The sequence below is a fragment of the Danio aesculapii genome, chromosome 13, assembly GCF_903798145.1.
Source record: "Danio aesculapii chromosome 13, fDanAes4.1, whole genome shotgun sequence".
NCBI classification, from domain to species: Eukaryota; Metazoa; Chordata; class Actinopteri; order Cypriniformes; family Danionidae; genus Danio; species Danio aesculapii.
In genome coordinates, this window is record NC_079447.1 from 8,117,686 (window position 1) to 8,134,517 (window position 16,832).

Here is a 16,832-nt window from a genome sequence, read left to right on the forward strand (position 1 = left end):
TCATAATATGGCTATTAAAAGACAGAGCTCTATCAGAGATTTCTAATGTCAATGGTTACAGGTTTCCAGCTTTCTTAAAAACACCTTCTTTTGTGTTCAACAAGAAAGGGACTTATAAAGGGTTGAAAGTCAACGGTGAGTATATAATGAGAAAGTAGAATTATTGGGTGAACTATGCCTTTAAATATGACTTATTCATGTTATCTATAATGATGTTTGTGCACCAAATCAAACATAGGCACATGCTGTATGTATTTAATACAAGTCCTATACCTAGCAGCTAATACAAAAACAGCTAATCTAACTAAATGAAGACATATAATGAGATATAAATAAAAACATAAAATATTTAGTAATTTCCCACTCATCCAATCATTGCTTGGTTTAAGGCTGTCCTCTACTAATCATTTTACCTTATGGATGTACAGAAAGGCATAAACAGTGCAGTTGGGAAAACGACTGTCAACTAGAAGAGGGTGTCACAGACTGGGAAAGAGTATGGCAGAACATTTTTACTTCATGTAAAAATCACAATCACCAACCCATTCACTAAAACTTTTGTCATAGAACCTACTGGACCCCTCTCAAAAGACATCATATCAATGCCTCCTTTAGTCTTCTGTGATAAATGTCCTGACCAGAAACTTGGAGCTTTTTTCCATATGATTTGGGAATGTGAAAAAGTACATTTTGGAATGAGGTGTGTGTTATCTTATCTAAAATTATTGAATATCCTGTGCCAGTGAATCCTTCCATTCTATTACTGAGCGATGATTCTACGTTAAATCTCACCAAGCTACAAAAAGCTGTTTGGTTGGCTGGCTTAACTTCTGCAAAAAAACTACTAGCCCAACATTGGCTGCCCCCACTTAGTTTGGACACGTACAAGTGGTTGGTACAACTTCAGGACATCATAATGTTGGAATTATCCACAGCTTGAGTGAACTTGGTACAAATGAGTACATTAAAGATCTGGACTTCAGTTGCTGACAAAATCTCGTTGTTTATTGCTCAAAGCAATGATCAGGATCCACAATGATTGCCTTACTTTGCATTACTGATACTGTATTTCGTTTTTCTGTTTACTTCTATTCATTGGATACCTATTCATATATTCATTCATTCTATTCATTGGATTCAAGAGACCGCAGGGGAGGGCGATGGGGGTACTTGAATAAATATATTTCATTATATTGTTATATATATATATATATATATATATATATATATATATATATATATATATATATATATATATATATATATATATGATACCATTTTCATTGTGACAAACAATGAACGTGCTCTTTAGAGAAATTACACGCTTTTAATAGTATTTAAGCTTGTATTTAACAATAGTTTAAACCTAAAATAACGGAAAGCCGTCATATTTTGCCATTTTAACACCTTTTATATCGTAAAATCGAGTGTTCTTATGTAAATGTTAGCTTTTTCCTAATGTAGGCCTCGCGGCGCGCCTAAAGTAATTTCGATTGCGTGACCACGCGGCACATGTTACTTTTCTCAGCGCTGATCAGTGCAGACCAATCACAGTTGGATGTTGCCCCCTCCCTCCGCCTCATCCAATAATAAAACGCAAGCAGATCTCGCCGGATACGTCACTTCCATCTGCGCCATCAGTCTTTGTTAAGAGGAGCACAAAAGCTTCAGGCACGCAATTCCACCATCACTCTCCGGCAAAGGCTGCTTGAAATCTCCGCTCAATCTCCAGTTTTTATTTTAAACAACACCGCTCGACATGGATCCCAACAGCAACAAGAGGAAGAACAACGCCGGCGACGGCAAATATCTGCCGGAGTTATTGGCGGAGAAAGATAGCCTGGACTCTTCATTCACACACGCCATGAAACTCCTATCTGCAGGTCGGTGCTTCTTTATAAAAAAAATTTAAGTACGTAGAAATAATTTATTTGTCAGTAATGTTTAAATGATGAGTATAAGTCTTTTAAAAGCGTGTAAGTGTGTTTTCATTCATTAAATTTCTCACGTGCGTCGATGAAATGCGCGTTTGCAGGCCGCGTGCAGTGATTGTGGTTTGGTAGGCCTCGAGGTGCTGCCTCCTCATTGTCGTCCATTTTACGTTGTGCCGTGTATTCATGTGGTTTTTTTCCTCTTACTGTTTTCATATGTACTTTTTAGTCCTAATATGTTTATCGTTAGTAAATAAATTTGTCGTTTTATTACATATTTTCTTGTGACGTAGTTGCGTTATGAAACAAAGCTGATTTTTAATTCATTTATTCGGTGTCTAACTAGCTGTACATGTCAAACAAAGATTTCGTTTAACGTTATAAAATTAGATGCTATGATAATAACTAGGTCAGATTTAAAATAGCATAAGATATTAATAATTCATAAACTAACCACAAGGGGTGGAAACCGCAGTAGAAAATGTGCAGCATTTATATATTTTATAGTAAGCTTAATTTATATGACCGATAAAAGCATGTGGGAACATTTTTTGGATGTTTAAATTGGTAAATGTACAAGGATCGACCAGACCTAGTGCTAGCAGCATGGCGCACTCTTTGTCTGGGCAAGGGCAATCCCACAATGCACTGCTCAAGGCTACGCGGGAAAGCCAAGGAAATGAAGTGTGTATTTATGATTACTTTTGTGGGGTTTTATGATCAATTATTTTACGCTATTACATTAAAGGAATATATTTTGCTTTATTTTATACCATATTTACCCCCACCACCTAAAACGTCGCTACTCGTGCGTTTTATATTATAAATTCGGTCATTCTGTCACTTTAATAGGAGTCATTTTATTTATTTTGGCAAATAGCACAATACTGTGACAATTTTACTTGTAATAAATTTAGTTAATTATAGGTAATGTGAATCAATTAGTTGTATAAGTCTATTATTTTATTGCCTTTAAACCCAAAGTTGTCTACAGTTAGTGCTCAGTATTTATTTGGCCTACTTTAAGAGTATCAAATCATTTAAATCAATTACTGAAAGCTTGAAAATAAATGGTTTGGAATTTAAATTAGTGACAGGCCCAGAGCAAGCCAAATAATTACTCCTTTTCCTTTGTTACCCATAGTTGCTTCCATTTTACTATTCGCTTATTCTATGTGGTGTTTGTCTTGCAGAGATTGAGAGAGTCCAGAAAGGTGAACCCAAGAAAGACTCTGAGCTGTATCTGGATCTGTTCGCCTCCAAGAGTGTGCGTGTGAAGGAGAGAGTGCTCATTCCTGTGAAGCAGTATCCCCGAGTGAGTTTGGGTTTTGGCTGAATGATGTACGGTTTTGTTGGAGATGTGGTGTTTTAATAATTTCCTAATGTTTCCCCTCAGTTCAACTTTGTGGGAAAGATTCTGGGGCCACAGGGCAGCACCATTAAACGTCTGCAGGAGGACACCGGAGCCAAGATCTCAGTGCTAGGAAAGGGCTCCATGAGGGATAAGAACAAGGTAAAAATAAAAAAATTCATAATAGATATAACTGTTGTCCATAACAGTTCTAAATGTGTATGTTTTAGCCTAATAGATAAATATTTTCACATGTAGTATTACCCACAGCATGCTTAAATACTGACTTTATAAGGCTATTGTATGTTAACGTTTAATTTGACTAATCTCAATGATACTAATAAAGCTAATAAACCTAACTGCTCTAGAAATATGCCAATGTACAATAATTAAATGTATTGTAGTAATGAACATGTACAAAATTGAAATCATGGGCTTTTTCACAACCTGAATATCTATTTCACTTGTTTTTTTGCAGTGTTTAGAACTACGCCACATGCTTAGTCAATTGTATGTTAACATTGCAATAAGGTTACAATAATTAATAATTACACTAGTTTCACAATGAAAACCATGAGCTTTTATTCCATGATTTAAATTGTTAATCCCATTTACATATACACATACCTGATTTTTCTTTATGCCTTAACTTGTTTGACACTTGGCTTAATATTGTGAATCCTGCATACCATTATAGAAGCATTCAACACTTAATCAACAAGATAATTTGATTCCGTCATAAGCTTGTTCTGCTCTAATAATTGCTTTACTTTTAAATGACCTGCATGCTAAAGATTAAATTGCTTTGCCTGCAGGAAGAGGAGCTGAGGAAGGGTGGAGATCCAAAGTATGCACACCTGGGGATGGAGCTGCATGTGCACATTGAGGTCTTTGCACCCATTCCTGATTGTTACCTGCGTATGGCTCATGCCATGGATGAGGTCAAGAAATTCCTGATGCCTGTAAGTGTCAACATTTTCAGTTGACTGCCATCTAGTGGTCTAGATCTGCCTGTGCTTTTATATGCTATTCAAGTGTTAATAATTGGACTATGGAGCATTTTGTTGTGTATATTTATAATAATAATAATAATAATAATAATATTTAAAATAATAATACATTTTTGGCTTCATTCTCATCCTTCATTTCATGTTTCAGGTGGAAGGTATGGATGAGATGCATCCGGATGCTTTCATGGATCCAGGTTTTCTGAACGGCGCTCAGGATATGTCTGGTCATGGCAGAGGCATGCCAGGCAGAGGACGTGGTGGCCCTCCCCCAATGGGTGCTAGGTGAGAAACATTAACAGATGCATGCATTTGAGAGCTATATGGATATGTGTGTGTATATAATATATAATCCCATCGTGTTTTTATTTAAATAGGGGTCGTGGTATGCTTCCTCGTGGAGCACCGCGTGGAGGAGCACCAAGAGGAGGTCCTGGCCGTGGAGCTGCAGCACGCGGAGCCCCAGCTGGGCGAGGAGGTCCTCAACCCCCCACCCCAACCAGAGGAGGAGCAGCATCCCGCTCGAGACCACCAACCCAAGCTTCCAGAATGACACCTGCAGCTGGACTCTCCCACCAACAGGCCAAACCTGAAACTTATGGAGAATATGTGAGTCTATATTCATAGCACCAGCAATTGCCCCACGGCTGTTATTTACACTGACAATTAAGTAGATTGGGGATTATTGTAATTTTGATGTATTAAATATGGTTTATTCAGCCCCAGTGTATTCCGTGCTGTCCATTTCAAATGTTTCAAGATTGTAGTTTATTCATTATTTTCATTCCTCAAAACTTGGTTAAGTTTCCACAAAGCAGCATTAGCATACAGTTTTAGATCAGTTTCCTGATGATCAAATCCTCTTTAAATCATTTTAAGATTTTGTACAATACAGGCTGCTCTATTCAAGTTGAATTAAGATATGTTTTGCAGTTTACTCCGGACTTTTGAATGGTAATATATTGATGTGTAAACTCTGAAAAATGTTTATTTAATGGCATGTTAAGTAACTAATCTTGGATCCAGACAGTAATTTATTAAGACACAATATAAATGTTTGCTCCCCCACATTGATTTATGATCCACTTATCTTGAGGGATCACTTATTGGGCTGCTGTTGCTACCACTAAGTGTGGAAACTTAATACCCTTATAAGTATGGCATTCTGTATTCTGTAAATGATTCAGAAGCGCAACACTTTTTTTTTTTTTTATTATTATTTTTTTTATATATATAAATGCAATGCATGTCCTGGTTACTCTTACAACAACTAACAAAGTAACATGCATTCAAGTTTTATAAGCTCCTGAAATTGTTTTGAGCTCATATGAAATGCATAGGTTTTTTTTCTGTCTGCTTTCAAATACACAAATAAAAATCAAATGTCAAAGAAATCTGACTCCGTAAATGAACACTTCTCAGACTGCCAGAAGTAGTCCAATATATTGGGTTTTTGCTGATGTTTTCATAATGTAACGAAGTTCAGATAAATGCAAAAAAAGGTAATTTAACTACCCATTTAAATAATGATCAAAATATTGTTACCCTAAATAAACGTCAACACATGCATTTCAATGTTGGTCAAATGTACTGAATTCACTATAAATTATTATTTTTAATAATACTTGTAATGTGAATTATAAATTTGTCACCCACCTCTTTCAATGTTGGTCAAAAGTACTAACTTTGGTATTGATCTGTACTGATAATTAGGCTACATTTCCAAATGATCAGCAGATGTGTGTCTTGTATATTTGCTCGTAGGCAGAGCCTCTGATTGACACTACTTTCAAATGCTCCAGTGCCCATATATCAAATCAGTCATGCATTGAGTATGTAAACACCATAACTATCAGCAGTGTTTAAACCTTCTACATTTTAGCAGGAATTAATGCTTCCGTGCAGAATTTGGTACTTTTGACATCCCTAGTCAAGTTTCTGCTGATCTTGCTGGCTATGGTAGCTCACCCACAGCCCCTGACGCAAGTGGTTCTTCTAGACCATGCTTCTAGCAATGTTTATTAGGGAATGCACTGAATTTTTATCAGCCAAAAATTGTTTTTGTCAAAAAAAAAAAATGCAGATGAAAATGAGCCAAAAGTGCATGCCAATTTAATTTTCTAGAATAAGTTATGGCGTTTTAAGTGCATGAGGGATTTTTCGTTTTGGCTCAATTTTTACTTCTGTGCATCCCTAATTATAATTTTGTGCATCCTGGTTCAGAGCCAGTGCTTTTGGGTGTCAAAAGACAACTGATTTGGGCCTAGGCTCCTTCTAAAACCTCAAAAGTGAGCTGTAGAAAGTAATGCCATGCAGTGGGAAAGCACCAAATGGAGGTGTTCACTCATTTTTTTTCAAATTTATTTTAAAATCTTGATGCTCAATCAACAAATTAAACTGTTTAATGTGTAAAAGCGTAATCCCCTTTTAAGAAGTTGTTCAACTTCTGACACATCTACATGTGCTTTCTCAGGCCTATGAAGAACCATATGCTGAGGCTTCCTATGAAGGATATGAGAGCTACTACAGTCAGCAGCCTGCACAGCCGTGAGTGCCTTTTATTTCATCCCGTCGCTTCCATTTTAATCATCCGTTTTTATCAATTAATGCATTCAAAGTTAAACTCGGCTGGGTCATTCTGGGTCAAGTACCATCATATGTTTTTGTTTTGGGATGACTTCATATTTGCTGTTTTGTTTCCACAGAGATACGGAGTATTATGACTACGGCCACGGAGAGGCACAAGAGAGTTACGAGTCTTACAGTAAGCCATGTTTCCATTTCCGCATGAGAGATTTCAGAGGGAATTGTGGCGTCTTAGCTTGTTTTAATGTTAATGTGCTCAAAATAACACCTACTCACTAACGAACTTCCCATGTGTTAGTCATTTACAATGCCTTTTTTTTTTTTGTTTTGTTTTTATATTAGCAGAAGATGACTGGGAAGGTGGTGCTTGGGGTGGTGCTGGTGGAAAAGCCCCTGCAGCTCGCCAAGGAAAATCATTTCGGGAGCACCCTTATGGCCGATACTGAGAGCGCTGTCGGCTCACTGCTGTTGCCTGCGCAGCCTCCTTCCCTCGTAACCTCTTGTTATCATCTAAAGTAATTCTAGTTGTTATTTTTGTATGCTGTTTTGGTTAACACACACTCCTTTTTAAATATTCTGAATCCCAAGTAGGATGATGACCATTCATAAGTTCAGTACGACACGTTTTAGACTTGCGGTTTATATGATGGATGTGCTTAGTCTCTTGGCATTTTGTTTTGCAATTTTATTGTTTTCTTGCCGGTTTTGTTTTTTATTATTATTTTTTTTTTAATGGATAAGTGTTCTTCGGAAAAAAGAAATAAGATACCTGCTAAGACAATTAGCTGATGGCCATGTGTAAATGACTTGCTAAAAAAGGGGAAAAAATGCCTGTTAATGTCACTTATATTCCAAACGCGCTTCAAGGCAAAACAAAAAAAATGAAAAATTGAAGGATGCATAAAAATATTAGTTTTCAATTCAACTTGTTTTAAAATTTGAGGTAATTTCCTGTTTGATTATAGTCGTAAAATTCAAACTACGCTTCTGCTGATTCGTTTTGTTAAATAATAAAATGAGCAAAACAAATAAGGTTGTAGTTTAGCTTTACTTCAAGTCTGAAAATCTTTGTACGTACAATACGCAAATATTCAACTTGTACTTTTGGTGTTTTAGTTTTGCAGTTTCCGAAATATTAGCAGACTTTGTACATTTTTGCCTAACTAGGGATCTAAATATGTCCAAAATGTGTCCCTACCAGTTTGTCAATAAAGCATAGTTTTTCTTTTACAGCCTTCAAAACGTTTGTATTGGACTCTTATTAACATTGTAATGTTCATCCTACAAAAACTGTCAACTGTTGCAAACTGTAAAACTGTCAAAAGTCTGCATGCAATTCATAACTTCTCAATATTTAGATAGAAAACCTGTTTGTTTTTACTCATTTAATGCTGTTCAAAATATGTTGTGTATAAACCGTTGATAAAAAAAACCTGAAATTATTTTAAGCCGATCGTCAAAATGTTATTTATGTTGTGTAAGAACAATTGACTAGAATAGCCTTAATGTCTTTCCTAAATGTGTTACTGTTACTCTCCAACAGATTTCTATTATTTCTGTATTTATTAATTTAAAGGGGTCATTTTTAAAATCAATTGTTATAGGGCTGCACGATTAATCAAAGATCTTTTCGTTCCCCTGCATAATCTTCAGCATTTCTACGATTATGCTTCTCTCCTAACTCTGAAAAATTCAATTGGCTTAAGCGCCGCACAACTCTTCAGTTTTATGTTCGACTTGAACGCTTCTAAAAGGTGTTGAAAGTCACATATTGTATAATTCACCCCAAAATGTAATTTGTCGTCTTGTAATTTCATGGTCACTGAATCACATGAGCTGACTGATTCGTGAGTGCGCAAACCACTTTAGTGAACAGAACCTGCATAGGCTGCGAATATCAAGTAATAAAGTTCTGAAAAAATAGCAATCAGTTTGTCGCAGAGCAATCATTTGGGAGCTGTCAGATATCTGACCACCCCCCCCCCCCCCCCTTTTTTTTTATTTTTATTTTTTTTATAACTTTCTCTGTCCCACGGTCACAGCTGCTCGGACATGAGTCGTGCTCTGCAATAAAAGTACTACCGAAAGCGCGCATGTTTAAATCCATAGTCTTAAACTATTCCTGGAGGACCACAGTTAAGCTCCAACTCACACCTGCTTAGTCTCTAGTAGTCTTAAACATCTTGATTCAGTTGGATCTGCTGTTGATTTTAGGGTTGGAGCAAAACTGCAGAGCTGTGGCCCTCCAGGAATCCAGTTTGAGACCTATGATGTAAATGATCATATCGTATTTTAGAGTTATGATTACGACGAGCATTTTATATCATTTGTATTTTCATAGAGAATGTGTAGTTTATGAAAATAAGTGTAAGTGTTGGTATAACTACAGCCTATATACTGCTGAATATTATGCAGTAGGGAATCTGATAACAAATGTCATTTTACTAGTGGAAAAAATGGTCCAATGTTGACCATTACAAGAATGTCTTGTACATAATTCAACTTAAAAATCTTAGTTTTATGTAAATACTATTACAATGTAATGTAAGTTACAATACAATGTAAGTGTTACTAATGTAACACTTAATTTGCATTAATGACCAGGACAAATTTAAAGTTTGTTCCAGTCCACCATTGCAAGTCTACAAATTTAGCATTTTGATCAACAGTAGACCTACATACACCAAGTCCTCATATTTTGGACTTTTACCATATCTTTCAGAAGTAGTGGTGTTATTATAAATAATGGGTCATTAATACTCGTATTAACCGTTTTCACATGTACAGAATCGGGAGACGATCATGATCTTGTTTTTAAGCAAAAAATTTAATTGTCAATGTCATTTTAGCCGAAATCGTGCAGCCCTAAGTTGTTAGGTTTTTTATCTATATAACGTTAAGAACCTTAATTGTTCACATTATCAACTTCAAAAGGTTTAAGTTGCTACTATAGCTACTTGAAAACTAAGTTTCTTGACACATGACCCCTTTAACCTATAATAGTGAATATGTTCAACCCAAGCAATGATTTATACACAATACAAAGACACTCCTGGAATTCCTAATGTGTTTATACCTGTTTTAAAAGCGATAACTCTCTTTGCAACCTTGCGTCAGAGTCACTAAATCCCTCTGACGTCACAGAGACTCTACGTGTTTCTTCTATTGAAAAGGATCATGAGGTAAGACCTGCAGAGTCCCCTCTAAAAGCGCAAATAGATCCCCCCCCTTTTTAAAAGGTAAAGTATACATGCACAAAACAACTAGCTGTTTAGTGCTCATCTATGGTAATTCTGCGTGCAAAAAAAACAAAACAAAAAGAAACGGCATGATGCATTGTTCAACCAGAGCACTCAACACAAAGCCCAAGATGAAAGTTTTGACCGTGAAGATGTTCAAATGTTCAGTCCTCCGCTGGCTTAATAAACCACAAAATTTGGGAACAAAAGCGTAATGCAAGCTTCAGAAAGGTAATACCAACCCTAAATTTCTCTCTTTTTAGCACAACTTGTTCATTCATTCATTTCTGCACAATCATATTACAAATTGCGTTTTCCAAATTTAAAATGTCAATATTCCTAAACCTGGCTAACATGCATAACATTTAAATCATTAACTTTCTAAAACCAACTTCAGTTTGTTTTTAATGTGCAACTCATTGTTTTAAAACAACCAATAGATTCTAGTTATTTACTTTGTCAAAATGCACTGCTCTTAAAATATAGCTGTACAAAATAATCAAAAGTATCCTCCAATATTAGTGGTTAATGAGATGTAGAGTTTGGCTTGTCTTTTTGTTTGTTTGTTTTTTTGGGGGGTTTTTTTAGTAAGTGAATGTGTTGTCCTGTACTAATTCTTCTTTTGTGTTGCTCAGTGACTGAAGCAGATGGTTCTTTCCAGACTGGTTCACCAGGCAGCTACTACAGGTAAAGTGTATGTTAAAAGGGTTGTCTGTTAAATCCATAAATGGTTCGTTAAGTAGGGGTCTAAGGGATCACAAATCTCATGGTTAGGATCACAAAATGAGTTTGTTTAGTCACAGATTATACCTTTTTTTTTTTTTTTTTTTTTTTTTTTTTTTTTTTTTCTCTGATCTGAGTTTGATCTGAAATTTGCTTTATTACAAAAATCACACTGCAAGCCACTGTTTAATCTAACATTGTGTACAGCCCATATTTTATTTTTAGTCTTTCAAATCGATTCAGTGATTAACTCAAACGTAATGTTCATTGCTAGATGGATGATATCTGAAGAATAATTTACTGGCATATTTTTGATGGCTGATTGTTGCCACCTACTGGTTAAATGTAATTGTTGGCTACAATTTACATTTGAGCGTCAAGTTAAATTCATATGACTGATTTTAATCTCTATCATAAACATCAGTGATTTATATCTAAACTGTTATCCAAGTACCTTCGGTGTTATTCGATAGTGAAAACTAAAGACTGAAAAACGCAAATCAAAAGGTTCAAACACTATGAATGAATCGATTGGAAAGAATAATAAATGTATGCAAATCGCCCTTTCTAATTGTGTGGGTGTTGAGATCCCAATCTTTTGATCAATCATGCATCAATCGAGCAGCTTGCATAATGCAGGCTAAACAAGTGACTGAAAACCCCTTTAACAAACTCATCCCAAATAATCTACCACCACTTCTGTTGACATTTTACAGAAAAGCCTAAATGCTTTTATACATGTAGATTAATCTTAAATTTGTAATGAACGCAGAGATTGCTTTTTCATATCGTTCAAATTACAAGTTAAAGTATTAATCCAAGGGTCATGTGTTTTGCGAACTGGGTTGTGATCCGTACAAACCATGGCTCAACCGTGATCTGTTGCACCTAATTATGATGGCAGGTAAAATAAATGAATAAATCAAACTGCTATGAAATACAATTCATTGTTGAAGTACTTAACACCCTCAACGCAGACATTTGTTTCCTTGTTTGCATTTCAAAATATCAATTAATAATCAAAATAGTTTTTCTAATAAGAAAACTCATGCATAAATGATTAACCCTTGCCAACTTAATTCCAGCATGCACATCAAAGCTTTTCACCACATGATTTAGAGGTGGCGGTATCAAGTGCATGATCTGATGGCATTAATGAACAAACCAGTGGATCTGTTTTGGTCATTCTAAAATCCCTCAGCAAAAGTCTGTTAAAATGGTTCAATATTGCTACCTCCAGAACTTTGAGCTTCTGTGCTGCCAAAGAATGTTTCCACCGCATGTTGTTATCTTTGACTTCTGAGGTGCACGTTATGTATTATACATTAAAAAAGGCCAACAGTGGGGGTTTGTTTCCTAGTAAATTCTACTTTGCTATTACAGTAATGATTTTCTTTGCGAATTGAAGATTTAATTTTTATTTGCTAATATTTATTTGTTTTTGTTTTGCAGAAGTCTGCAAAATGTGCATGTTTGGATTGAAATTAGAGCTTTTATGCCCCAGTCCATTGCTTCAGGTTCTTCTGCTTGTGATCACATAAAGCAGCACTGTTTTATCAGACTACATTTTAGCATTATAATGCTGCTCTTTGCAGTCTAGTAAATCAAAACATGTTAAGATGTCCACTATAAAACCAAAATAGAAATCAAAGGTTTGTCATTAGCATGAACACACTGTGCTTTTTCTGGATTAATATTTTTAAGTTTTTCAGATCATCCATGTCAACAAAATATAACTGTTCTAGGGATTTTTGGTTAATTTTAAGAAAACCCAAGTTAACCACAGCATCAGTTTTACTTGTGCACACTTGATATGATGACTGCCAAATTCAGAACACAACAGAATGATCAAAGTGACCAGATAGTTAATGTCAGCTTTTGAAGGATTTATGAAATCTGCCCATCACTGAAGCCTGTTCATATTTAAAACAGTCCACTTTTATTTTTATTACTGATACAATTTTTCTCAGCGGGAGCGTTTTTCGTCTTCAAATATGACCATTAAATGGTCGATAAATGAAGTGCTCTGCAGTTTCCTCAAATTGATTTACTGAACTATGCTTATTGAGACCATTGCTTTGACATTCATCAACCCCTTTCACAAATTACTGTATACATTTGACAAACCATGTGGTTAGTTATGAAGTTTGCATGAATCCCCTTGTTTACAGCACTTGCCTCATCACACATGCAGTTTTGCCATGTTTATCTGACTTATGATAGATTTCACATGAGCACAGCTGAAGTCTTGACTGCGTTAGTTTCTACACTACACCAAAATAAAAATTAGTTTACAGATTTAAAAGTTCAGGGCAAACTCGGGCTTTAAGATTTCCATGAAACTAGTCTCACGCAGGGTTTGTCCAAACGCTCCAAATGTCTTGTAATACAACATCTAAACCATGTGTTTGAGTGTGGTAACTGTTGCGTAAGTGGAATGATTGACATCTATTGCAAACTGCTGCACATCCAAGGTTTGTGGCGCAAGAGTTTATTACCTCAGCAGAAATGTCTATTGTTTCAGAATATCAAACACAAAATTGTTTCTAGATGCATGAATCTAATGCTCTAATTTAAAGGGGTAGTTCACCCCAAACTGAAAACTTACTTGCCTTTCACTTGTTCCAAACCTGTTTGATGGGGTCAAAGCAAAACTGCAGAGCTGCGGCCCTCCAGGAATTGAGTTTGAGACCTTTGCTCAACCTGTTGGAGAATGTGACTGTACTTTGAGTGGGCTACTGCTGTAGTATGATGGCCCATTACATGTGTTGGAGGAAAATTAGGTTGTGCTTGTCCTTGTTGGAGCTCTTGTGTAACTCCATTAAGAGTCTTAGAGATTTGTGGGCTTGGCATTCACACAGAAATCACAATGTTGCATGCTGGTAAATGAGCTTTTGCTCTTGCACTACAATAAGTCTGTCTACATGATTGCCTTAGTATTACAATTAATGTAGTTTGTGTAGGGTTTTTTTTTTTTTTTTTGCATTTTATGACTTTAATTGCTGTCTAATTGTCTCTCCTGTTTTTTCCAGGGTTTTTGGTGCTATTTTTGTCCTGAAGAGGAAAATGTCAGAGCCTTTTTCTACAGTGTCATGTGACAGAACAATGTTCAACATTATTTTTTGCAAGTTGTTTTTATACTTTTACATGATTTTATACTTTTTAATTAAACTTGGATTTAAAATTGACAAAGTCTGAGAATTCTTATATTTTAAGCTTTAGTTTGTATTGAATTTAATAACTTTGGCTACATATGAATGTAGGCAGTGAGTGTGAAGAGTTTCAGAATTAAACTCTTGTTCCTGTTGGGACTGTGACTGCATGGTTAGACTAGAGCTTTGTGCTGCAGTCAGTCTCATCAAGTAGAAAAAGAATGATTGTATGCACATCTTCAGTGTTTGACCAACACTGCAAATTCAACCAACACAAATTCTATACTTGTACATGTAAACTATTTAAAAAAAGCAAAAGACAAATGATTAAATTTTTTTTAAATGCGACTTAAAAGCACCAATGGAAGATCATGATCTGAGATGCATAGATGGCATACCATTCCAGAGATGAGGGGCTGCAACAGATTAAGCCCTGTCTCCTTTTGATTTTAATCAAGACTTGGAAACAGCTAGTTGGAACTGTTAGGCTGACTGAAGAGGCCTAGATGAAGTTTGCCAGTAAAGAACCTCCGCAATGCAAGTAGTTGCCAGACCATTCAAACAAAGAACAACAACAACAACTTGTATTGAATCTTAAATTGGACTGGGAGCCAATGAAGGGATGATAAAATAAATAAATCTGATAGTATTTCACCAGTTTTAAGTCTGTTAAAAGCCTAGCAGCTGTATTTGAACCATCTACAGGGGTACAATGGAAGCATGAGAAACTCCTGAATACAGAGAATTGCAATAGTCTGATCTGGACATGAAGACGTAATGAGGGTTTCCAAATCCTTAGTAGACGGAAAAGGCTTCAATGTCCTTAATTGATAGAAACTACTGCTGGCTACAGAATTAATTTGCTTGTAAACCTTTAACTTGGTATTAAAAACTGCATGATTCTGGGCCTCTGATTAGTTGATTGATTGTAGATTCACGAACACTAGCACTTCATCCTTTGATTCATTCAGGTCTAAAAAAAAGATTCCTGCCAGCAATTCCTTATTGTTAAAGCACTGTAAAATTGAGTTTTCTCCCATTTTTATAGGCGTATAAAGCTGAGAACTTGCATCATGCTTCTAGCAGCCAGGGGGCATATAGACCATTTTTTAAAGGATGTAAACGATAACATTGCTCCTAACATATTTCTGGTTCTTCACAATTTCTAGAGCTTCTGAGAATCAAAAAATGTCCACATATTATTAACATTGACAAGTTCTGTTTAAACGTCAAGTTACAATTGAATTCACTCGTTACTGTTAGGAAATAGTTTACAACTAAGAAACGTTCATAGGCCACTGACATCACTGCATTGAGATGGTCTATAGATGGGGCAAGAATTGATCCTTGGGGGAGACCACATTCCATACTGGCAGATCTACCCCTATAACAGTTCATGCGATTGAGTGCACATTTCATGCCTTGCAGTTTAGACAGAAAATATTCAGCAGCAGTAATCAAGCAGATCTGGGGCCTGTTTCAGTAAGGAGGTTCAACCAACTCAGAGTTTTAACTTGAGAGATTTTTCGGGTTTTCTGTTTCAGAATAGCTGATTTGAGTTGGGGTTGGTCTACTCAAAGTTGATTGATCCGAGTTAAGCGCGCACACCGTGACTATAAAAAGGCATTATCAATGGAGCGGAGATATTACAAGTGACTATGGCAACATCTCAAAGAAATCTGCATTTTATTTTCTCCAGCTGAACTTGATGTGCAAAGTTACAACAAATATGAGTATATATTTTAAAACGCAACACCACTGCATCAGTGAAACAGACAGTTAGCGTGGAAAAACAGCTGCTCAAATTAATGCGTAATTTTACATTTAAAGTGTTAAAATATTTAAGTATAATAAAAACAAGTAATGACTTAAACTTTTACACACGTTTACTTATACACGTAGATCAGTTTTAATAGATGTAAAAGTGCACCTGTGTCAGCCTCTTATTGATCAGATAAAGGTTATGACATGCAGAATGTAAAGCAGCGTTTACATCCAACGAGTCAAGGAGAACAAAATCATCACTTCCTAATTACTGTTATTTGGAAGTGATGATTATGTTCTCCTTGAAACGACGCTTTACATTCTGCTTACATTCTAAATGTCATATCAAGCTTGTTGATCAAGCCTCTATCTGATCAAGCGTTTAAAAGTGCAAGTGCATGCGTGGTGGTGTTTGAACCCATGAGACGCGGAGAACAGATGCTATTGGCACGCTCCAGATGCTCTGGAGGTCATTAATAACAATAATACTGAAACGGTTAAGGTTATTTGGAATAACCAAGACAACATTTAAGATGTGTTAGTGTGCTCAGCCTGCTTGTTTGTCAAGTCACACACATTTTCATCATAACAAACCTTTTTTTAATGCACATACTGGAATGTGTTCAGTAAAAGTGTTTCCATCCCACTTTATGCGCATCTTTTCTTATTGAATAAAGGTTTATGCTACTCAGTTATCAAGTGTTTTTATGTGTATTTTCAAAAGTTATGCATAATGACATTTCCATTAAGTGTTTTTATGCGCATCTGCAAAATGAGCATTAAAATAGGTGAGTGAAAACGTAAGGCTAAGGCGAGAAATACCGCTTCATCTTTAAAAAACGGGAGGAGACCAACAGAAACTCTGAGTTTAGAGAATGTGAACTTAACCTGGTCAGGAGCAGGTTTTAGAGCAAGTTACAATGGTAACTGACTGAGCTAAAGTTACCCCTCTTTCAGAAACAGGCTTGACGTACCCTGCTTTAAGTTTGACAAACCTGCCATTTTGAAACGGAAAACCCAGAGTTTCTCTCACTTCAGGGTTAAAATACTCATGAGTTTTCACTTAACCTCCTTTCTGA

General features: G+C 35.9%; 1 protein-coding gene across 5 annotated transcripts; it reads left to right on the forward strand.

The window, feature by feature from the left end:
* The first annotated feature begins 1,623 nt into the window (after window positions 1-1,623).
* On the forward strand, window positions 1,624-14,029 carry khdrbs1a (KH domain containing, RNA binding, signal transduction associated 1a). Of its 5 annotated transcripts, XR_008838675.1 has the most exons (11): window positions 1,624-1,883; window positions 3,125-3,246; window positions 3,328-3,444; window positions 4,098-4,244; window positions 4,441-4,574; window positions 4,667-4,898; window positions 6,763-6,836; window positions 6,995-7,053; window positions 7,218-7,390; window positions 10,750-10,801; window positions 13,870-14,029. XR_008838675.1 is itself a non-coding variant. In XM_056470243.1 (9 exons), the coding sequence occupies exons 1-9, from the start codon at window positions 1,760-1,762 to the stop codon at window positions 7,319-7,321; spliced, it is 1,113 nt and encodes a 370-aa protein (XP_056326218.1). In that variant the 5' UTR covers window positions 1,624-1,759; the 3' UTR covers window positions 7,322-8,117. The 5 variants fall into 5 exon arrangements, 4 of the variants coding, with proteins under 4 accessions (XP_056326218.1, XP_056326219.1, XP_056326220.1 ...); XM_056470243.1 differs by lacking the exons at window positions 10,750-10,801; window positions 13,870-14,029 and having other exon boundaries at window positions 7,218-8,117; XM_056470244.1 differs by lacking the exons at window positions 10,750-10,801; window positions 13,870-14,029 and having other exon boundaries at window positions 7,221-8,117.
* Window positions 14,030-16,832: the final 2,803 nt, after the last annotated feature.

What these genes read in the sequence shown, in the direction of transcription:
- khdrbs1a (XM_056470243.1), top strand. Translation starts at nt 1,760, where the DNA reads ATGGATCCCAACAGCAACAAGAGGAAGAACAACGCCGGCGACGGCAAA. An exon ending in CTGTGAAGCAGTATCCCCGA is followed by an intron (nt 3,247 to 3,327) that starts GTGAGTTTGGGT and finishes GTTTCCCCTCAG; the next exon opens with TTCAACTTTGTGGGAAAGAT. An exon ending in AGTCAGCAGCCTGCACAGCC is followed by an intron (nt 6,837 to 6,994) that starts GTGAGTGCCTTT and finishes TTGTTTCCACAG; the next exon opens with AGATACGGAGTATTATGACT.